The sequence below is a fragment of the Hyperolius riggenbachi genome, chromosome 2 (genome assembly GCF_040937935.1).
Source record: "Hyperolius riggenbachi isolate aHypRig1 chromosome 2, aHypRig1.pri, whole genome shotgun sequence".
Taxonomy (NCBI): domain Eukaryota; kingdom Metazoa; phylum Chordata; class Amphibia; order Anura; family Hyperoliidae; genus Hyperolius; species Hyperolius riggenbachi.
The window spans coordinates 270,102,581-270,126,686 of record NC_090647.1 but is presented as its reverse complement, the minus strand read 5'-3'; the positions used below and the strand labels follow the sequence as shown (position 1 = coordinate 270,126,686).

General features: G+C 44.2%; 1 protein-coding gene across 3 annotated transcripts in view; it reads left to right on the top strand.

The window, feature by feature from the left end:
- The window catches only part of GAS2L2 (growth arrest specific 2 like 2), an 80,123-nt gene that overhangs the window by 38,867 nt on the left and 17,150 nt on the right, over positions 1-24,106 (top strand). For all 3 annotated transcript variants that reach the window (XM_068265363.1, XM_068265361.1, XM_068265362.1), the window contains exons 4-5: positions 7,566-7,673; positions 23,893-23,989. In XM_068265363.1, coding sequence (XP_068121464.1) covers positions 7,566-7,673; positions 23,893-23,989 — 205 coding nt within the window. The remainder of the gene's footprint in view (positions 1-7,565; positions 7,674-23,892; positions 23,990-24,106) is intronic.

Genomic DNA, 24,106 nt, shown 5'->3' with positions numbered 1-24,106 from the left:
TATAATTATGTGTCAGGTAATCCAGAATGCTGCTGCTCCCACTTGTATCCACTAAGCTTACATACGATAAGTACATCAAATGTACACAGCCTCTTGTGTAAGTGAAGTATGGTTCTTTCAGTTTCTGAATCACCCTGAGCAACACTCTGCAGCTTCAGGGCGGGCAGTATCTTGTTTGCATTCCAGAATATTTGTAGGAGCTGGGAGTAAACAGCTTTATTCTTTGATTATTTTGTCAAGTATCAGCCTATGGTGAAGTGATTGTAGAAACCAAGAGTATAATTCTACACAACAAACGTCCACCTAGTCAACAGCTTGTAAACTGATGATGACACATGTGTAAGAATCCAAGTGTCTTTTCAAGGCACACCTTTCGTAGATACAGTATTACTGCCTTTGGTATTACACAGTCACAGACTGCAGAACAAAAAAAAAATGACAGGCGTTTGTTGCCCAAAACAATAATTTAAGAACAGAGATCAGGTAACAGCTTGTCTATAGGTGTGTCCTCTGTCCTGTGCAACCAGCGTACATCAAAAAAGGGCGTCGGGAATAAAGGGCGCGTGGTGTAAACGATAAGCAGTATTATCGTTTATAAAAATATTGTGTAGAATTTCGTTTACAAAATGTGTTTTAAGAATTTATAAATCATTAAATAATGTGTATGAGATCGGCAATTCTTAAAACGTTAATCTTCCCTGTTTCTAAACTGAAACTTATATTTACGTTTGTGAAAAACCCTCCCTGTACCTATCCCTAACCCCTAGACACCCTGGTGGTGCCTAAACCTAAGACCACCCTGGTGGTGCCTAAACCTAAGACCCCCCTGGTGGTGCCTAAACCTAAGACCCCCCTGTTGGTGCCTAAACCTAAGACCCCCCTGGTGGTGCCTAAACCTAAGACCCCCTATGGATAATAATGTTTTACAAACATTATTAAATAAAAAATGTAAATAAAAAAATGTAAATAATTTTTTGGGGTGAATAATAATGTTTTAGAAATGTTTTAGAAATAGTGATTTAGTATCTTTATAAACGTTATTCGTCACGGGCTGATTTTGTAAAGTTAAATCATCACAAGCACAGTTATAAAACCTTAAAAATCTCCGGGCGCCGTTTGTAAAACGTTAATAATCTCCGGCGCCTTTTTTTCCCTGTTCGGCGCCCATTAAACGATATTTATAATGGTAGTGAATGGGGCGCCCTTTTTGTCCACTTGTCTCATGCGCCCAAATCTCCTGCTTCCGTGCAACCAACCCTGCATGATGGAGTGACAATCATCTGCATTTGAACGTTTCCTATTGTCTTCCACTGCCACTTGCATGTCTTTCCCTCTCTTCATCATTGTACAGAACATGGTCTTCAGCAAATCCATATGTGCAAGTCCCTATGGGCATTGCTAGATAAATTTGGATTATAATCAGAGTGTGCCTGGACTATTATTATATAAGCATATAAACCAGAAACATAGGCTGGGCACTGTCTTCAAAACTTGTTTATTCCGTGGCATGGCAGGTACATACATCCATTGTGTGGAAAGTACAGCTGTGGGGAAGGGGTAAGGAGTGGTGATGAAACAGGATGATCAGATGACACAACAGTCATTTCGCATCATCAAAAGGCCTGCTCATGTGCTTGTCTGGACATGGGATGGCACGGCATTAATACAAGAAGTAAACTCCGTGGCTCCACCACACCACCACAGGCCCATCACGCCCGTGATTGGAGTGATGTGCTTTGTCTAAAATTCTGTCATGGGAATAGAGGGAAGGAGTGTGACAGCAGCTCCGTGGCTGCATTACAAACAAGTGCAAAGATCATGCATAATTGAACCTGTGCAAACAATAGCAAAACATATTGGGCCTGATTCACAAAGCGGTGCTAACAGTTAGCACGCTAGTGAAAAGCCCTTTATCACGCTTAAACTCTGTTTAGGCATGGTAAGTTTAGGTGTGATAAGTTTAGGTGTGATAAGTTTAGGTGTGATAAGTTTTTAGGCGTGATAAGTTTAACCACCAACTGGGTTAGCACCGCAGTGCACAGCTGATCAAAAGTTTTGCGCTAGCAAAGTCTGGTGCATAGAGTTTAATGGCGCTGCTTTGCGTGCGGGACTTTGCGCGCGATATAAACTTATCTAAACTTATCATGCCTGAACTTATCATGCCTAAACTTATCATGCCTAAACTGAGTTTAGGCATGATAAAAATGGTTATCACGCCTAAAGTTTTTAACTGGGTTATCACCGCTTTGTGAATCGAGCCCATTGTTTCATCATACAAACACTGCTACAGATTTATCAAAGCATTAGCGACAGTTTTTTCTTCTTAAAGAGGAACTCCAGTGAAAATAATGTAGTAAAAAAGTGCTTAATTTTTTACCATAATTATGTATAAATGATTTAGTCAGTGTTTGCTCATTGTAAAATCTTTCCTCTCCCCGATTTACATTCTGACATTTATTACATGGTGACATTTTTACTGTGGGCAGGTTATGTAGCTGCTCCTAGCTGTTTTGGCTGTTCAAGACAGCTGTAAACAGCTAATTCCTGTCTGTGAACATTGTTACATTGTGGGAGTTTGCCCAGAGTACCGCGGTACTCAGAGCTTCTTGTGGGAGGGGTTTCAGCACAAAATCAGTCATACAGTGCCCCCTGATGGTCTGTTTGTGAAAATCATTATATTTCTCATGTAAAAGGGGGTATCAGCTACTGATTGGGATAAAGTTCAATTCTAGGTTGGAGTTTCTCTTTAAACAGTTCTAACCAGCAGTGGGACTGTTCTGCATGATAATGAAAAATGTCCTAAATCTTACGTAATAGTGTCAGTTTAATGTGAATTTCTAGAGCTGCACTACAGTTAAGAAAAGTTAAAATCCATCTGTCATACGCCCCCTTGTGGCCGGATCGCACAATGGATTCCAATCGGTTTCAGCACACAGACCGTGCAATCTGTGGTCGCAATCGGTGCGCAGAAACCGCTGGAATTTTGGCAGCAGACAGACTAGAAGGGAGCTTGTGACTTACAGTAATACAAATTACGCACTATATCAGGGTATAACTGCCACCACTCCTACAGAAGGGTAAGAGACCTAACTGCACTGATACTATTACCTGAAAATAAAACGGTTAAACACACTCTATTTTATCTAGCTATCAACAGTAGTAGCGACTTCAGAAGCTAGGATTCGGTTTGTGTGGCTGAATAGCAGGGGTAGCTGAACAAATAATTGACTTTTTAGAAGCCTTTTATTATAAATGCAATATAAATAATTAATATATACAGAAAATCATTAAAATCAACAATTATAGAGACAATAATAGCGCAGTATGAAAATAAAAAGGGAAGAAAATACTTATACTTAAGGTCAGGTGAAAATGTGTCCTTTCTGGGATATCTGAGCACATGGAAAATGTCCTTTGTTTCAGTTCAAGAAATGGCCGCCAGCAACATGGTCCCCTGGCTGGCTCGATCAGGTGATGGTACACAAGGGAGGACTAAGGGAGGAGTCCCTGGCAAGTTTTTTTGAATGACCCACATTTTTGAGTGGGGTCTCAGGTTCAGCCCAGGGGCTGGACAGGGTGTGGTTAACCTCCTGGGTGGGTTTCTTGTGCCCACCAAATATGACATTTTTCATTTCTCAGCTTACGCTTCCCGCACACACATAACAGTCACAGATTCATATTCCTCAGAATATGACAGTTCATACGACATCAAACTTGGCTGTTATATTATGTTTAGTTTCTGAGAGGTTTAATATTTTGTCATGGCTTACCCCTGGCCCCCCAAGACTGGTATCAAAATGTCCATCAATTCAAAACACCACGAATCCAATGATATAACTCCCATAATTGTCCTGGGCACGGTATTCCTTAAACAGGCTAAAAATCATATACTCCATGTATTTCTAAGGCTAGCTACATGGCTCCGCTGTGTCTAAGCCCTGCTGTGTAGAAGGCTCAGTTCTGCTGGAATCCCCAAATGGTATCCTTCAAATGGCAGGTTCACACTTAACTGTAATCTGCCTGTGAGAAGAAACCCTTTGTTCTTTGCTAATTCAACAAACCTTGGGACAGTCAGAGACAAAAGGGGCGTCATGAAAATCGTTCCTCTAGCAGCTATGAAAGCCAGAGACCCCAGGCTGACTGCCTGCTGTATCTAAACATAAGATTTTGATCTGGGTTGGTAACGACAATCGGTGCAAGAAACCGAATGCATTTACTTTTCTCATGGCTCTTCTGTGACACCATCCCTAAACTGTCGCAGATTAAGAAGTGCTTAATAGTAGTTCTATGGATAATGCAGCAGTGCAGGCTAGACATGATTTGTGAAGGGCTCCTCCGCCATGCTGAATTCCTCAGTCAGAGTCTGCCACTATCAATACAGCAGGTGCATTGGTTACCTCAGCAACAGCAATTTCCCTCACACACTGCACTGTCTGAGAGACCTTTTACAACAGTTTTAGAAGGAAACTGCACTATTTAATGATTTCTTAACTACTTTAGGACCAAGGTGATTGAAATCTATGCCCTGTTTTGGTGGTTACCTGGCTGGCAGGGCGTAGATTTCAATCATCGCTGCAGCGCACATCAGCAGTTTTCATCGCTCCAGCCGATCTCGCCGCTGAATCCCCGCTGTGTCCCGTTGCAGCTCATCTGTCTCTATGATGGCAGAGCCCTGTGAGCTGGTCAGGAACCGCTTTGATTGGCTCCTGGCCATGTCTATCAATGTAAGCAACTCCCATAGGCTTACATTGATAGACACGGTCAGGAGCCAATGAAAGCGGCAGAGTGGTTGTCCTGAGGTTCCCGGCATGCGGCGGTGACTAGAGATGGCCCAAACGGTTTGCCGGTGAACGGTTCCCAGCGAACTTCCGGTGGTTCACGATTGCGCAAACTTTTCCGGAAGTTCGGTTTGCCCCCATAATGCACCATTAGGGTCAACTTTGACCCTCTATCACACAGTCAGAAGGCACATTGTAGCCAATCAGGCTACACTCCCTTCTGGAGCCACTCCCCCTTTTATAAAAGGCAGACACCGCCTGCCATTATACTCACTCGTGTGCCTGCAGTAAATAGAGAAGGGACAGCTGCTGCTGCAGACTCTCATAGGGAAAGATTAGTTAGGCTCTTGTAGGCTTGTTAGCTGAGTTCACGCAGTGTGATATACCACTCCATGCATACCTGTTAACTGCACCTGTGTGACTGCTCATTGTATTAGTCAAGTCACTGCATACCTTTCACTGCATCTGTGACTGCACATTGTATTATAACAGGCAGTCAGTGCATACCTTTCACTTAAATGGATGGCAGACTTGCCCTCCATAACAGATTCTCGTTAAAGGATTTACAGTTGATTCATCTCACATATACCTCAAAAGTCCTCCTGTATTGTTATTTTTGGTCACTACCTATGTCGGGACATGCATGCCATGCCTGCTGCCTTCCTTGGATGTGTGGTGGTAGCCGTTCCTGCTCCTTTGCCCACAGCATGCCTGCTGCCTTCCTTGGATGTGTGGTGGTGGTAGCCTTTCTTAGGCTTCCTCTCCGGACCGGAATCAAATCAGGATTCCCCGGCCATTACCCGTGGTCACTCGCAATGGCAGACTTGCCCTCCATAAAGGATTCTCGATGCAGGTACTGAACAGCAAGCATAACAAGTGTTTAAAAAAATAGATGTAAGCTTTAACAATGGTAGAGAAAGAACCATCGAACGTTGATAAGGCAGTCAGACATTACCTGACATCACTGAGTGAGGAAGAGCAATCTTGTCATGGTGCGCACCAGTCCAGCTGCTCCTGTTCAATATCGGGATTGATTTTCTGAAGTTATCATGGGAAATCTGATTCCATTATCAATCAGAGACTATTATTATATAACACCCACACACAGCTTAGGGCATTTTTGTAAGCTGACCTCACATCAGGCCACCATGATCCTATCTGGGGATTAAACTTGGTTGGATGACTCAACAAATCTATATGATTCAAATTTATGAACCCTTGGGCCATATAGTTTAATTGTGCAGGGCACTGAGGAATCAGTGGTGTGGCAATGGCATCCATAAGCAAATGCCATTATGTAGAATATGACAACAACAATGTTGTGGATTTCAAATCACATTATTCAGGGTTCGAGGAAGTTGTGTACATTCCATACATTGCCCGATTACTTGAAGAGCAGATATAAAGGTCCCCACAAACCTGCTATGGAGACCAAATCTTCTACATGATCAGCTAATGTCTGCTATGGACATTGGGTGGATGTTAATTGTTAAAAGTCACTAATTCCATTTTTCTTTGTGAGTAATGGCTGCTGTACATACATGCATGGGCAGCCTGATACAATTAACTTTTCTTCTGGGTATTCTCATCTTGGCTACAAAAAAAAATATATTTTTGCACCTAGCAAGTGAAAATGTACTAAAACGTAGTTAAGAGAATTCCATGGGGAATACCATCCTGCATGGGGACAAGGGGTTAGCAGTGATTGGGATGGGGGACCCTCTATTGTGCCTGTTTTTTTCTTTTTCCGAGTGGTAAAGAAATGTGTACTGTCGCTTTCACAGTCGACTTGGGTAAAAGTATTTTATAGATTAAAAAGCTTAAAAAAATGTTTATTTTTGGAATTTGGTATTTTTGGGCACGTTGCCTCCAGTGCCCCTAAAATATGTAGCACATTCACAAATTCAGCACCATTGACTTCAATGAGAAATTGACATCAATGCGAAATGCACCTCATGACTAATTAGTCGCAACTATGCAATAGCTTTGCAAACCATTCTGTGAATTAGATTTGGACAGATTTTCTCACCCCTAAGGGCCCTTTTACACTTAGGCCCCGTTTACACTTAATCAGTTGCACTCAGTTATAACTGAAAGAAGACTGATTTTTTGAAAGTAATGCCCGTGTTTTCCTATGGCACCTTTCACACTTAACGCGTTTTAACTGAAATCTTAGAATGCACTACTATGGAAAAAACGCGTACTAACGCACACTAATGCACACCAACTGATTAAGTGTAAACGGGGCCTCAATCAGTTGCTCTCAATTAAAACTGAAAGAAAACTGATTTTCAAAGTAATGCCCATGTTTTCCTATGGGTCAGTTCCCACTATACGCGTTTTAACTGAAAGCTTTTTCACAATGCACTGCTATGGAAAAAACACGTACCAATGCATACTAACGCACACTTACGCATACCAAGTGTGAAAGGGCCCTTAGGGTTACGTTTTCTGTTGAAGGGATGCAATGTGACACTAGTGATGTATCTCAGCCCATCTGTATAAACAGGATACTATTTTTTTATTTATTTTTTAAGTTAAATAATAATTTTTAATTTTACTGAGTCATGTTCTAAATGTATTGTATAATGTTAGATATTTTCAGGCAATTAGGTCAGTCTTTGTATGTTGCGTATTAGAAATCTACTCTATGCTATTTATGCAAACTACTGCTTTAGCATGCTATTGGCACCAGAGGTGTAATTAAATTATATTTAGCAAATGAATATGCATATTTACTAGCATATATATATAGATATGTAAAAACATCTCTTCCTTTTTCCCCAGGTTCAGCATTTGGTGAGCAGGTGTACATGTCCTGTGCAGTTCTCGATGATCAAAGTCTCAGAAGGAAAATACAAAGTGGGGGAATCGAACACTCTTATTTTTGTCAGGGTAAGTACTAGACATACTGCTGGACAATGTAAGAGTCTGTAAAGGGCTTTTTTTCCCTGTAACTTCTGTGCATACAAGAAAGCATTTCTGGTTGATCAACTCTTGAGGTTAGTGTTTTATATAAGGAAATTAACTTGTCCGTGCTGCTGAACTGATGTTATTTGATTATAATGGAATTTTTTATTGACTCAAAAGCTTAAAGAACACCTGAAATTAGAGCTATATGGAGGATGACTGTAACAATCTTAACTTCCAGCTGTAGTTCCCATGGCGTCTACGGTGGTGTCCGTGCTGTGGTGGAACTTCCGCGCTGACATCCTCCGGCAGCATCCCCGGCACCCCTACGGCGGTGGATCAGCGCGTGTGCATGCACAGTACGTCCAGACGGACGCACGCTGGGCAGGACGGACCTTATAGGCTATGGAGGCGTGTCTGATGAGGTGTCAGCTGTGATGTCATCAGATGACACCCTTTGCAGGAGGTGCTGTTAATTCTGGGGGTGGGCTTATGGCTTGTCTTTTGAGTACTTAAAGTGAACCTCCAGACTAAAACTCGACTCAGCAGCACTGAAAACGCCTGGTGTTTCTTTAACAGTTTCACATCATCAGAACTTTGTTTCTCTTATACAAGTCTCAACTTTAGCTGCACAGAAGAAAACTGCCCGGGCATTTTCCCCCTGATGCTGTGCAAAGCATGATGGGATTTCTGATGTTGTTCTCGTTCTGCTGTTTTGGTGTAATTTTATTTTACATTTTGAATTTGACATTTGAAGTCTAGTGCGTGCAGCTGGGAGGGGTTATCAGGACACAGGACAGTTGGAACTGTGTCTCATGCGCCCTGTCACCTCCTTTCAACCAAAAAGATGGCTGCCCCCATGACAAAGATGGCAGCCCCCATGAATCACAAACATTTGCCTGTTCTTTTAAAACAGGGTGGGTAAAAAATGATATTACCTATCTTTTCTAATTAACATAACTAATGTAACTCAATGACAGTATGTTTGTTTAGGCTGAAGTTCCCCTTTAAGGCTAGAGCATTCACTTGCTTACTGGCCTTGATACTAATCAATTCGCTGGTTCTTGGCCCTTAGCTAGTGAAATTTTGAGAGCTACATTTCATATATTGCGCATCAGCACGATATACATGTACTATAGTCAGTCAGTATTATATTACTTGTAATATTATATATTGTATATTATTCTGTGTACCGACCCTTGCCTGCCACTTGACCTGGTTCCTGCTTAGACCCTCTGTACCACTGCCTTCTGATATCTGTGTATGACTCGGCCTGTTTCTGACTTCACTATTGTTTGATCCTTCCAATACGACTGTCATCTGACTTATGTGTATGACCCGGCCTGTTATTTTGACTACACTTTTGAGTAGCCCTTCTGTACTTCAGTCATCTGCTCTCGTGGATGACCTCGGCCTGACTTTGACTACGCTTTTCTCACTAGAACTGTGATTTGCACTAGTTACGCTAGATCTCTTCACGTATCAGAATGATAATTACATATATATATTTCCTTTTAAACAATGCAAAACTCCTGGCTGTCCTGCTGATCTTGTTCCTACAATACTTTTAACCATAGACCCAGACAGGGCTGGATTAATGGCAAGGCAACAAAGGCACTTGCTTGGGACCTAGTGGGAATGGGGGAGCCTGTATTGAGTGGGCTGACTGGTAGAACGATGCTTCCCCAACAGACCTGGAGATCCACATGGCCACCTGTCATTACCATAGGGTGTAGAAGAGTATGGCTAAATACGTCTAACACTGTTGCCTTTCCGTTCCCGGCAGCTGTAAAACTGCTAAATAAAGCAGCTGTAAGGTCGCAATTTAGCCAAATGTCTGTCAAGCTGATAATTAGAGCGGAGGTCAAGCCCCTCAATACAGCTAGCAAGAGTTTGGCTGCAGATCCCTGTGCTCAGTTTACTCACTTGGAGCCACCCTTATGGCAGCACCCAAATTACCAGGTACAGCTTGTACCCATTTTACCTGTACTGCCATCGGTCACCCAATCCTAACCAACCCTTGTTTTAATTCACTTTATGGACACCAAGCATTAGCTCCTCCTTCCCATTTCATACATTTAAAAGTGTCCAGTATTTTGGCCTCCAGATTATGCCAACAGTCAGAATATTGGTAATGTTACCAATATTCTTCTATCACCTTCCCTGATATATACTCACACTAATCGTCCCCTACCTATGCCCAACATTAATCCTCCCACCTATGTCCAACACTAACCTCCCCATCTATGGCTAAAACAAAACTGATGGGGTAGACCTGGGGGGCCCACCAGACGGCCCTGTACTGTGGCAGAGGCAGTGGTTCCAGAGGTTTGCAACTAATTGAGGTCGACATTCATTAAAGGTGGGGATTTTAAGAAAAAAGTGCACTTGGGGTGTGGCTTGGATGCGGTCTGGAGCAGTTGCATGCAGCTGTAGCTCTGCATCTCGGTGGCGTGCTATGCATGATCCCAGCAGCCAGCAATCACCAATCAGCTTTATTTTTCTTTCCTCACCCCGGGGGAGCATCCTGGTGTATTCCCAGGAAAATGAAAGACTAGAGGTTCATGCTGCCAGCATTCTGTCACACCCTGAGGCCTAGGGCGGACATGCAGGCCTCCCAAGGTGGTGCTGACAGATCGGGCCAGACTCCACGCACTAAAAGAAACCTGGAGGACGGCCTTGACAGAATTTAGAAGTTTGGAGGTAAACTTCAGACTGAACTCCGACGCACAGCTGACATAGGCTTTCGTTCTGATCTTTTAGGGCAAAAGCATGATGATTGAGCAGCAGCGTATAACTTCTAGAGGAACATGAATCATTACAGTCTACTGTCTCTCAGTTCCAGTTGCAAGCTGAGGATTTGGACTTTCACCTGCCTGAAGCGTATACAAGCCTTAGGAAGGATGTGCCACATTCGTTTCACTCTTTGCTCCCAGATGCTGATCAGTTTGACCATATACGGAGGGCTCTTCGCCTCCTACAGAGGAAGAGCTATGAAAGAAGAGATCACGGTGGAGCATATCAAGGCAAATGTTCGTGATAGATGGGGCTTCCCCTTTAAATAGGTTGTCCTTCATAACAGAACTTTTCTTTCTGATTCTACTCCAGCTGAGGTTTTGGACTTGCTTCAAGAATTGTGACACCCTGCTGATGCTCCTTGGTCTACCCCATCCAGCACAGTGTCTCCCCCATCTGCTTGCAACAACCCTCTCCTAGGTCAGCAAGGGGATCTGCCGTTAGCCTTTTCCCCTTGAATCCTAGCCTTTGAACATTTTATTTATCTCTCTTAGCATATAGGTCGCCTGACTTGTGCATACTATGGTTATGATTTTTCGCAACCTGTTCTCCTCTGGTCCTACTTGGTAATATGCCTCCCCCTCAAAACGACATATAAGTTACAGTTTATGTATTTGTTTACTTTTTCATGCTGGGTTTTCCTGAGGAAGTAGAAGTGTGGTGGTAGTTAGGTGTATATCCAGATGTTTTTGGTATTCAAGTTTAGAGTTTTGAAAAATGTTTTTCGTATGTTCTTCTTGTTTTTTTGTTTTATTTGCTCACACAGGACTTTTATTTTATACTGTGTTACTTGTACGTAATATGTATACAGTATTTAGTATTTAGAATGCCCAGTTAAGGGAGTTTTTGTGCTATTCTAGGGTTGAGGGAATTAAGCAGGAAGTAAGCCAAATCAGCCTGAAGTTTGACTTAAAGTTGAATCATATGTAGCCATTGTAGAGTTAGAGTGTGCTCCATATATCTAAAAACCTGTCATGAGTATTTTCAATATTAGGCCAATATTAATCATCCAATTCATTTTTACCACAAGCTTATTAAATAGAAAATGTGCAGCCATGAAAATGGAACTGTCTGCAGTAAAACAGATATGCTATGTGAGTTTATATTATGGTGCCTTCTGGGTGCATGGTTTCCATGGAGGCCTTAGGGCCCTTTTACACTTAATCAGTTGGTATGCGTTAGTATGCGTTAGTACGCGTTAGTGCACGTTGGTACGCGTTTTTTCCATGGCAGTGCATTGAGAAGAAGATTTCAGTTAAAACGTGTTAAGTGTAAAAGGTGCCATAGGAAAACATGGGCATTACTTTGAAAATCAGTTTTCTTTCAGTTATAACTGAGAGCAACTGATTAAGTGTAAAAGGGCCCTTAAGGTTCTGAGGATAATTCTCATTGGTTCACTAATGGGACCAATGGGGAGCCCCAGTGGGAGGTTTGAAGGTGCTTTTCCCGGGGCTCCATCCTTCAGATAGGGAGAAGTGGCAGAGAGTGTTGGTTCCAGCAGGTCAGTGCAGAAACGGCTAGTAGTGACAGTGCCAGAGACGCCTGGCATGTAGCAGTGGACATCATAGCCAGAGGCACCCTGCAAGCTTCTTATCACATTGAATTGAGAAAATGTTTTGGATCATTCATTTGTGTCTGTCACCTAATTTCTACGGAGACTACTGACACGTATTAGACAGTGTAGAAGTCTCAATAGCACCTTTTTTGTCTAGCAGGGCACAGAATGAGGTTATTTCAGAATATTGTTAAAGAAAAAAAGTATTAATAGTAGTACAGATCTGAAAATATATTACATTAACAATTTTGTCCCAGTGCCTGAAAATGAAAGTCATTTCAAAGTGCGACTTGGCTGATGACATATTCTAAACTTCCAAGATAATTTGTTCTCTGTGCCAGATGTGCATTGGGTTCATTGGTAGTCAGTAGAAGGCATGCTTGCTATTAGCTTTGCTGGTACTAGCCACTTATACAAGCTACCCACTGCTTGAAACAAACAGTTTTCTTAGAGTACATTTTAAACACTGTTCATAGAGGGGCAAATTGAGGCAGGACAGCTCAGAAGTACTCACTGTATGCATGCATTTTTTCAGAATCAGAATAGGTTTATTTCGACAAGTACAACAGAGGTTGTACCCGGAATTGGTTTTGGCACAACAGGGTTGGTGATGGTACAGTAAACACAGTAACTACAGTGGTACAGTAGGCACACTATTATAAGCATCCAGTAAATACAGTAGATATAGGCATAGATGAAGAGATGGAGCAAGAAGAATGACCAGGTGGGTAATCCGCTGCCGTCTATGGCACTCAAACACTTCACAGTGATACTTAAATTGGATCCTGTGGTCTGTCCTTGGGGAAGAGAGAGAGAGAGCAAAAAAAAAAAAGAATACATTTTACAAGCAAAGGCCTAAATAGAAGTTACATGGAAGAAAATGGACCTAGGAGGAGGACCAGGGGGGTAACCTGCAGCCCTCTTTGGCACTCAAAAACACTGTGCAGTGATAACTGAAACAGATGACCCAAGAGAGAAAAAAAGAGGAAAAAGAGAGAGAGCGAGATAGAGAAAGTGAGTCCCCCTGTGGTTGCGGAACCAGATTTCATGGAGCGAGGGAAGCCTGTCTCCCTTGACCATCCTATATGCTGCAGAGCAGTGGGTCCATGTAGGGAGTAGAGATGGCCTGAACGGTTCGACCGCAAACTTATTTGCGCGAACTTCGTTGGTTCGTGTTCGCGGTGAACCGCAAACTATATGCAAGTTCGACTTGCCCCCTATACTACATCATTAGGGTCAACTTTGACCCTCTACATCACAGCAGACACAGGGTAGCCAATCAGGCTACACTCCCCCCTGGAGCCCCCCCCCCCTTATAAAACGCAGGCAGCGATAGCCTTTTCCCTCACTCATGTGGCTGCAGTAATTAGAGAAGGGAGAGAACCTGCTGCCATAGGGAAAGCTGAGTTAGGCTCTTATGTTAGGCTTGTTAGCTTGCTCCTTGCTGATACTTATTGCTAAAAAGCACTCCTCATCCTCAACAGCTCTTTTGAGAGCTTATGTTGTTCTCGTGATCTATTTTGTGTGTGTGTGTCCCACAGACACTTGTGTTGCATATACAGCCCTGTCAGTTAGTCGCAGCTGCTGGACCTTGACCCCTTGGTAATTCCTACTGTGCCACTGCCAGGCCCAGTACATTCAGTGACTACCTGTGTGTGTGACAGCTGCACATTTGTAATACCAATCCCTGCATACCTGTTCAGTAGTGCACCTACCTACGTGACCGCAAGCAGTGTTATATTATATACAAGTCAGTCACTGCACCTGTTCAAGGTACCTGTGTGTGTGACAGCTGCACATTTGTAATACCAATCACTGCATACCTACCTGTTCAGTGCACCTACCTACGTGAGCGCACGCAGTGTTATATACCAGCAGTCACTGCACCTGTTCACGGTACCTGTGTGTGTGACAGCTGCTGATTTGTAATACCAATCACTGCATACCTACCTGTTCAGTGCATCTACCTACGTGAGCGCACGCAGTGTTACATACCACCAGTCACTGCACCTGTTCACGGTACCTGTGTGTGTGACAGCTGCACATTTGTAATACCAATCACTACATACCTACCTGTTCAGCGCACCTACCTACGTGAGTGCACGCAGTGTTATATTATACACCAGTCATTGCACCTGTTCACAGTACCTGTGTGTGTGACAGCTGCACATTTGTAATACTAGTCATTGCATAATTGTTCACAGTACCTGTGTGACCGCACGCTGTGTAATATACCAGTCCGTGCATACCTTTTAACTGTACCTGTGTGACAGCAGCTGTGCAGCACATTGTATTGTAAAACCAGTCACTGCATACCTTTCACTGCACCTGTGTGACTGCACATTGTATTAGTCAAATCAGTGCATACCTTTCACTTCACCCCCCCGATATGGACAAAACAACAGGCAGAGGCAGAATCAGAGGCAATCCACTTGGCAGGTCTGTTCGAGGTCGTGCTGACGTGATTTCGTGTGGCCCTGGCCCAAAGTATAGTGCTCTGAAGAAGGCACGTCCCATCAACTCCCAAGATTGTCAGGACGTGGTTGACTATTTAACACAGTAGTGAACACTTATGCGAAATGCCTGCAGGCTCATGCTCATGACAAACCTGGTGAGTCGCAGTGAAGGCACCATCAGTGACTTGATCTCAAATGCTTTCTTCCTGGAGCGTGCCGTGCGTAGAGTGGTGGATCAAGCTGTGGAGGAGCGTGAACAGGATTTGTGGGATCAATTCTCAGCAGAAGCAGATGATTCCTCAACACCTGCAACAGCAAAGAGGGGGGAGGAGGAGGAGGAAGAGTCGTGTGGGGAAGAGGAGTCAGATGATGAGAAAGGTGGGGGTTTTTTTGGAGAAGGAGGTGGAAGAACAACGGCATCGGGTGTCACAGGGGGCTTGTGCTGCTCAACTTTCCCATGGTATTGTTCGGGGCTGGGGGGAGGAGGAAAACTTACCTGACATCACTGAGGAAGAGCAAGAGGAGATGGATAGTACGTCTGCATCTAAATTTGTGCAGATTGCGGCTTTCATGCTGTCCAGCCTGTTGAGGGACCCCGTATAAAAAAACTCAAGGGGAATGAGCTGTACTGGGTGGCTACGCTACTAGACCCTCGGTATAAGCACAAAGTGGCAGAGACGTTTCCAAATCACCAGAAGGCAGAAAGGATGCAGCACTTGCAGAAGAAGCTGGCAACTATGCTTTACAGTGCGTTTAAGGGTGATGTCACAGCACAATGGAATAAAGGTACCACTGCCAGTAATCCTTCTCCCATGTCCACGCAGGCAAGGACAGGACGCTCTAGCGATCTCATGGTGATGTCAGACATGCAGACATTCTTTAGTCCAGCGTCTCACCTTAGCCCTTCCGGGTCCACCCTCCACCAATGCCTCGACCGGCAGGTAGCCGACTACCTAGCCTTAAGTGTGGATGTAGACAATGTGAGCAGCGATGAACCCCTGGACTACTGGGTGTGCAGGCTTGACCTGTGGCCAGAGCTGTCCCAATTTGTCATCCAACTTCTGTCTTGCCCTGCCTCAAGCGTCCTGTTAGAAAGGACCTTCAGTGCAGCTGGAGGCATTGTCACTGAGAAGAGAAGTCGCCTAGGTCACAAAAGTGTTCAGTACCTCACCGTTATCGAAATGAATTAGGCATGGATCCCGGAGGGCTACTGCCCGCCCGAAGACTAAGTCAGTCCCCACACACAGCATCTCTGCCTGCACGCCGTATGACTGGCTGCCTGCCCCAAGACTAAGTCGCCCCCATCTCTGCCTGCAGGCCGATTGACTGCCTTCTCCGCCACCACCAACAGGGTCCAGGACTCCAGGTGGATTCCTGAAATTTTAAGGCCACTGCTAGCAGCGGCCGCTATACTACTTTTTCTGGTGCATGTACATGCCTGCCTAATTTTTCTGGCTGCACTGCAGCTGCAACAACAAAACAAAAGGCATGTACATGTGTCAATTCCCCTTCGTGATCTTTACCTTGCCGCAGTGAAGGGGCTTGCGTATCACAATGAAGCAATGGCCGACGGCTATATGAGTGTGTCGGGGGAGATAATAAGGTCGTTGCTTCATTGTGGACAGACCAAATTTGATCAGCTGGACAGTCACTGTTCTGTCATTGAGCTACCACAGCCCGGCGACCATATGGGCTTGAAAACCGCCATCACCTGCACTCTGGCCATGGTGCGCACCAGTCCAGCACGGCAGTCACTACACAAACAGCTGTTTGCTGTGCGTTACACAGTGAGTTTGGTCTGTCAGTGTGAAGCACTTATTACACTACCTGATTGATTTATACACATGCAAGATGTTTTAAAGGCCTCCAATTTAGCATGCAATGTGATTTCTGCCCTTAAAACGCTGCTGTGCGTCAAATCCAGATTTTTCCCCCGAACTTTTGGCGTCTATCGCACTCCATGCAAAAACTCAGATGTTAGACCCCTTGAAACATGTTTTCCATCACTTTTGTGGCCAGCATAAATTTTTCTAGTTTTCAAAGTTTGCCTCCCCATTGAAGTCTATTGCGGTTCGCGAAAGTTCACGCGAACTGAACTTTTTGTGGAAGCTCGCGTTCGAGGTTCGCGAACCTAAAATCGGAGGTTCGAGCCATCTCTAGTAGGGAGGGCTGCAATGCAGTGGTGGCCTGGTATCTCCATTCGGGGAAGAGGGATGGCCTGGCTCCTCTGGGCAGCAGTCAGCATGTAGTGTGAGGAGTTCCCAGTCTCCCTGGCAGTGGCAGTGCTAGTGTGATGCTGCAGTGGTCTGTGCAATTCTGTGTGGGAGAGGGCCAGAGACCAGAGCGAGAGCAGGCCACATGCACGCCACTTTGTTGAGCGCCAGCAATCCTCTGACTTGGAATCGAGAGCTGCATGTGGCTCTGCTTATGTGGATGGGTAGCGGGCACTCACCCTTTGGCAGTCTGGTGCGGTGGAGCTGGGTCCTCAGAGGGCTGCGGCAGTGGAAACTTGTGCAGCTGAGCAGGATTCCTGGAAGACCATGGCTGGAACCGAGAAGCTGCGTGTGGCTCTGCTTGTGTGGATGGGAGTAAATAGCGGGCAGCTCAGGTGCTCACTCACCGGCATCAAGCTATTGATGGTTCTTAATCTAATGACAGGTTACATTGCAATATGTTGATCACATCGTAAATGTGATTTTATTGGAACGGTATGTTCACATCTGTGTGTTAACAGTGCAGTTTGGGGGATTTCATCGGAATGACACAGGGAAACTGTTACCAGACAACATGTGTTTACAGTTGTGGTATAAGCTTACTTTTATGTTGAAGCAGGGAAATCAGGTGCATATGAGAAGTGGATAAATCAGGTGCCGCCATTGACTCCAATGTTAAATATCGGCTATTGGGCGAATCAGGCTCCTGTTAAACTCCGTTAAACTGTTTTGCGCCTATTGTTACTTATAGTTTTACAATGCTAAAACAGAAAATATCGTTATAAAATTCGTTTTCACAATTATAATTTTTTCTTTAATTATCATTTTAACTTTTCAATATTTTGATATTTTTTATCATTTTTATGATTTATTTCATTTGAAATCTTTTTGAGATTTTTAATTTCAGGAGTCCTTTTTAGAACTATAATTAAGTTAATTATCGTTTTGACATGTAATTTTAATTTGTTATAATTATTACATTCTTTTTGAGATTTTTTAATTTCGGGGTCTTAAGGTTAGGCACCACCAGGGGGGTCATAGGGTTAGGCACCACTAGGGGAGTCTTAGGGTTAGGCACCAACAGGGGGTGGTTAGGGTTAGGGGGGTTCTTAAATTTAGGCACCACCAGAGGAGTCTTATGTTTGGGCTCCACCAGGGGGCCTTAGGGTAAGGCACCACCAGGGGAGTCTTAGGGTTAGGCACCACTAGGGGTCTTAGGGTTAGGCACCAACAGGGAGGTGGTTAGGGTTAGACACCACCGGGGGGGAGGGGGGATATTAGGTTTTGGCACCACCAGGGGAGTCTTAGGTTTAGGCACCACCGGGGGGGTCTAAGGGTTAGGGATAGGTAGAGTTCCGTGTGAGAGTAGGGTTGGGTTTAATAGTAATAAAGCAAACTTTAACTGTATTTTTTTCAATCACCTAAATTAGTAACACTAAAATACCGTTTGATTTATGGAAAGGTATTATATTGGACTCAAGTTTTTCAGAAACGAAAATATATGATTGAGATTACAACTAATGTTTTTTACAGTTTAATTTATACTTAATATGTATTTTTACAGTAACATGTTATTGATAGTTTCTGCTAAATGTCAGACAGAAACACGATTAAACATAAACTATGTGTCTCTGGTATAATACAAATCGTTAAAAATGAATTTTACACAAAGTGATAATTTAAAACTAAATGTATTTGTAAACCAATTTTTTGTACTTATTATTGTAAAATAAGAAATTTGGCTGTGTCCTGCGCTCTTTTTTCATAGCACCTCTAATTCATGCAACCCTTTTATGTACTGTATTCATCCCATTCCCCATGGGACACACAGTGCGACTATTTCCCTCTGTTCCTGTTTTTCCCAGGCTCTGCAGTGCAACACCCCAGTGTGTAACTAAGCTAAGAATTTCATTTTAAATGACTATTATAATGAAAATGTTGACATTCAGCTGCCCATCAGAAAGCTTTTTATATAGATTCAGGGATTCTGGTGGAACACAAAGTTATTACTCCCCTGGAGCTGGATGTCATTGCTCCCAGCACCTGATCTGCATTCTCTTTCCCAAAGAGTGTCCAACAAAAGATACAACAGTACAAAAAGGGTTCTGGCGCTCTCCTTCATCCCATCTACATAAGGTGTTTGGCTTACCCTGGCCAGACTCCACCAGTACACAGACTGCACACTCTAAGCTGGAATTTTCTATTTTGAGCAGAACGTGCTCTTACCACTATGGCTATGTCCTCCCAGTGGCACAGTTGACAGCTGAGGGTATTATGTGTACTGAGTATACCACTGTGATCTCACAGTTCATGTGGCTCAAGCCGCCCACTCGGTATACTGTTTGCAGCCCCAACCTGGTTTAATTCCCTTGCACTTCCTGGGGAAGTTGGGTGCCAGAATCAGAGCAGGAGGAGGAAGATATGTCACGCTTTTGTGCGGAAGCTGAGAAAGATGAGGTGTTCTGTGTTAAATAATCAACTACGTTCTGACAATATTGAGGGTTGATGGCACGTGCCTTCTTCTGAACACTGTACTTTGGTCGAGGGCCACACGAAATGACGACAGCGCAACCTCAAACATACCTGCCAGGTGGCCTGCCTCTGCCTTTTGTTTTGCCCATATTGGGGGGGATGAAGTGAAAGGTATGCACTGACTTGACTAATACAATGTGCAGTCACACAGGTGCAGTTAACAGGTATGCACGGAGTGGTATATCACACTGCGTGCACTCACATAGGTAGGTGGGTGCACTGAACACAACAGGTAGGTATATGCAGTGATGGGTATTACAATGTGCACCTGTCAAACACAGACAGGTCCCGGACAGGCACAGTGACACTGCGTGCGCTCACTTAGGTAGGTGGGTGCACAGTGAACAACAGGTAGGTAGGTATATGCAGTGATGGGTATTACAATGTGCACCTGTCACACACAGACAGGTACTGGACAGGTGCAGTGACACTGCGTGCGCTCATGTAGGTAGGTAGGTAGGTAGGTAGGTGCACAGTGAACAACAAGTAGGTATATGCAGTGATGGGTATTACAGTGTGCACCTGTCACACACACAGGTAGTCACTGAATGTGCTGGGCCTGGCAGTGGCACACACAGTAGGAATTACCAAGGCTGTCTATGCAACACAAGTGTCAGTGGGACACACACCAAAAAAAACATAGATCACAAGAACAAGATTAGCTCTCAAAAGAGCTGTTGAGGGGTGCTTTTTTAGCAATAAGAATCAGCAAGGAGCAAGTTAACAAGCCTACAAGAGCCTAACTAATCTTTCCCTATGAGAGTCTACAGCAGCTTTCCCTTCTCTAATTAATGCAGGCACATGAGTGAGTCCAAAGCCTGACGTTGCCTGCCTTTTATATGGGGGGGGGGGGGGGGGGGCTCCAGGAGGTAGTGTAGCCTGATTGGCTACAATGTGCCTGCTGACTGTAATGTAGAGGGTCAAAGTTGATCCTGATGATGCACTATGGGGGCGAACCGAACTTCCGAAAAACTTCGCGTTAGCTGGTGATCGCGAACCACCGAAGTTCGCCGGGAACCGTTCGCCGGCAAACCACTCGGGCCATATCTAGCCATCACACACTCATTGCTATTAGACTAAGAGGCGCCCCAGGGCCCCCAATCCTCCCAATACCGTAATCTCTAGTCATCTGTCTTGCAGTCACTGCCATGTTTCGCCTTATCTTATTTCTCTCTGCTTCAAACACAATAGGGGAATGGTAGCTGAGTACGTTTTGCGCCCCCTCCTACACTGTGCCATGAGGCTGGAGCCTCTCTCGCCTCTGCCTCGGCCCGGCCCTGGATGGAAGGCCTCACTTACCAAGAAATGTTGGGCAAACTGGGTTTATTTAGCTTGGAAAAAGACAGCTAAGGGGCAGCCTGATTAACATGTAAAAAAAATCTGAGAGCAAACCATAAACTTTGCAGATAAGCTTTTTGTCTCTAGCCTTGAACAAAGGACCTGGGGGCCTGGATCTGAGTATGGAGGAAAAAAGGTTTTGCCATCTATTTAGGAAGGGTTTTTTTTTACAGTAAGTGATTACAATGTAGAATATTTTACAATAGGATGTATTTATGGTAAATTCTATATCTGCATTCAAAGGAAGTTTGACATCTATTTAGGAAGGTTTGGGATTTTTTTCACAGTAAGAGAAGTTAAAATGTGCAATATTTCACCATAGGATGCAGTTAAAGGAGGCCAAGATGCTCTCCTTGCATTGAAGGACATCCATGGCTATAATTACTTGATAATTCCAAGCAGAGTTTCTGCTGGAGCCTGGAGTCGGAAGGAATCTTTTCCCTTTAACCACTTGAGGACCTAGCCTTTACTCTCCCCCCCCCCCCCCCCCCGTTAAGGACCAGCGCTGTTTTTTCAGATCTGTGCTGGGTGGGCTCTACAGCCCCCAGCACAGATCAAATGACAGGCAGAGCGACCAGACCACCCCCCTTTTTTCCCCACTAGGGGGATGATGTGCTGGGGGGGTCTGATCGCTCCTGCATGCTGTGGGTGGCGGGGGCACCTCAAAGCCCCCTCCACCACAGGATTCCCCCTCTCCCTCTCCTCCCTCCCTTCCCCGAGAGATCGGAGGCTGCACAGGAACGGATCTGTCCTGTGCAGCCTCTAACAGGCTCCCCGCTGTCATGTGACCGCTGATTGGCCGGAGATCGCTGATCTACTACAACGCTACTACTGTAGCAGCGTTGTAAAAATTTTAACAAAGCGGATTATTTCCGCTTGAGTTTACATTTAGCCTGCGAGCCGCGATCGGCGGCCCGCAGGCTATTCACGGAGCCCCCCGCCGTGAAATGACAGGAAGCAGCCGCTTGCGCGAGCGGCTGTTTCCTGATTAATTAGCCTGCAGCCGGCGACGCAGATCTGCGTCGCTGGTCCTGCAGCTGCCACTTTGCCGACGTGCGGTATGAGTGCGCGGTCAGCAAGTGGTTAAAGGTTGTAGGGTTTATGTTGCCTTCCCCTGGATCAATTGTGACATGGAAAGGAGCAGGACAAAATTGTACCTAATTTATTTATTTCTTCCTGGTTGAACTTGATGGATGCCTTATTTCAACCAAACTAACTTTGTAACCAAATAAGCCATATAAATAGAAGAAGCAAGAGAGATGAAAACAAAGAAGAAAATATATTTTTGCTTAATTACAGAATACAGAATACTTTATTTCGCCAAGCATGACATGGTCATGCCCGGAATTGGGTTTGGCACAATTACATAGCTCAAGTAGAAGACAGGTGCATACTAAATAGATCAGTACACAGTCACATCAGACAGGGAAGAATAACAATCTACAGAGCACAGACAAGCATTTGGAAATTATGACATAAGTGCAGTTGATTTTGTGGCAGGTTGGCTGACTAAATGAGTGTGTGTGGGTTGGGTTTACAGCTGCCCAGACTCCCCCCCTCCCCGTGTTTGCCTATGTGTTGTGTCCAATGTTGGTACTTACCTCTGTAGAGGTAAGACCAGGGCCGTTGCTGTGTCTGGGGACAGGCACAAGTTGAGACACCAGAATATCTGCAGGCATCCTGCAGCTCACAGCACTGCCCCCTCTCTTTCCTTGCTACAGTTGACTTTGGATGGAGCAGCAGTGTGTGTACAGAGCATGGAGCAGCTCGGGGGGAACTTAACAGAGTCATGTATGAGCACAACCCTGTGCCCTGCTGTGTGAATGCTTCACATTCCCCTTCATTACTAATGTCGGCTGTCCTCATAATTATCTGTATCCAAACTGCTCCTGATCTATCCCGTTGTCCATCGGGAGCAGATTGGACATTTTGAAATAACTGTCAGATCCTGTCAGTTGGACGGGAAATTGCACTGTTTGTACCCAGTATGATATTGTACCATATTATTATACTGTATTGTGCGTGGCTGAGGCAGACCTTTCAGGAATCCCCCCTTTGAAAATCCTGGGTTTGCTCCTGAGACCTGCTCTGATTTTCTGATAACATGGTAAAATGATATTGTTATTGTTTTTGATGTGTTCACATGAGCAATATGTACATTCTCTCACCTTTCTCCTCAAAGAAAATACAATACAAATAAGTGTAATGAACATAGCATTAAAAGTATATACACATAATACAGATGCTTACATTATGCTTGACCATCTCTGTTGGGCACTCACGTAGTGGGGATTTACATCTGAAAAGACACATCTGTGGTGCGCACGTTTCACTAAGCATCTCGAAGAAGTTGTCATATGTAGTAAACTTCCTGGCTGAATTGAATGCAGATGTATTCATCAGAGCTTAATTTATGAAGTTATCTTTTTTGATTTCTTTGTTTGTGTGGATTGCTTGAGAGCTGACATCTGGTGTAAATTTCATATAAAATAGCTCTATTAGAAAAATAATAACTGTGAAAAATGTTGACTTGTTCATTGCTTATTTTCCCTGCTGTAATGTATAGATATAATGTAATTGTGTTAAAGTGATCCTAGTGATTTAGTCAATTCTAATCTAACATAAGGCTAAGTAGTACTGGGTGCCAAGTTGCAATGGGTGCTAATCAGCGGTGGATGCTGCTTCTTACATTTTCCTAGTGGTGCTAGTAGGTCAGAGGTTCCTAGTGGCAGCTACAGAGGGAAGTAGCAGAGGGCAGTATCTCTTCCACTGTTTACCTTCTCACTCACTGCTCCGCTCCTCCTTAAAGCGCTTTCATTCAAACTTTGGGGGGTGGGACCTCTTCACCCAGTCTTGTCACACCCATCTCCCTGCTGTTGACCAATCACACCTGTACCTGTAGGGAAAGTGGGAGAGGGGATATAGACCAGCAGTGGCAAAATAGACCCAGCTTGCTGAGTTTCATCCTCCTGTGGTTTAAATTGGACATGGTAGACAGAGAGCTCAGACCCAAAGCATTGAAGCATGACCTTCACCTCCTGTGGTGCTCCAGGCACAGGCCAACCAGTTCCTGATGGGATATTGTGACAAACATAGAGGTATCCTAATCCAACCATTCTTTACTGCAAGCACATGGCTAACTTGAATTACAATCCCATTAATAGGCCTATCTTATTAACTTAGTGGAGTTGCTGTAATATCTGATTGGCAACACATTCAGATGAGACTTCACATCCTAAAAGGCAGACATTTGTCTGTCCACTTTTTTAATGTATATGTGTTTATTACATAATAAGTAAGTTTCTGTCTTACAGATTCTGCGTAACCATGTGATGGTCAGAGTTGGAGGTGGATGGGACACACTGGAGCATTATTTGGACAAGCACGATCCCTGCCGCTGTACTTCCCTCTGTATGTAGTATCATATTCATAGTTCACTATTTTGTTCTGTATATTGTCCCATCTATTTTACTATATAGTCAATACACTACAGTATATGGTATTGACTGGTTAAAAGTGCAGAACTCC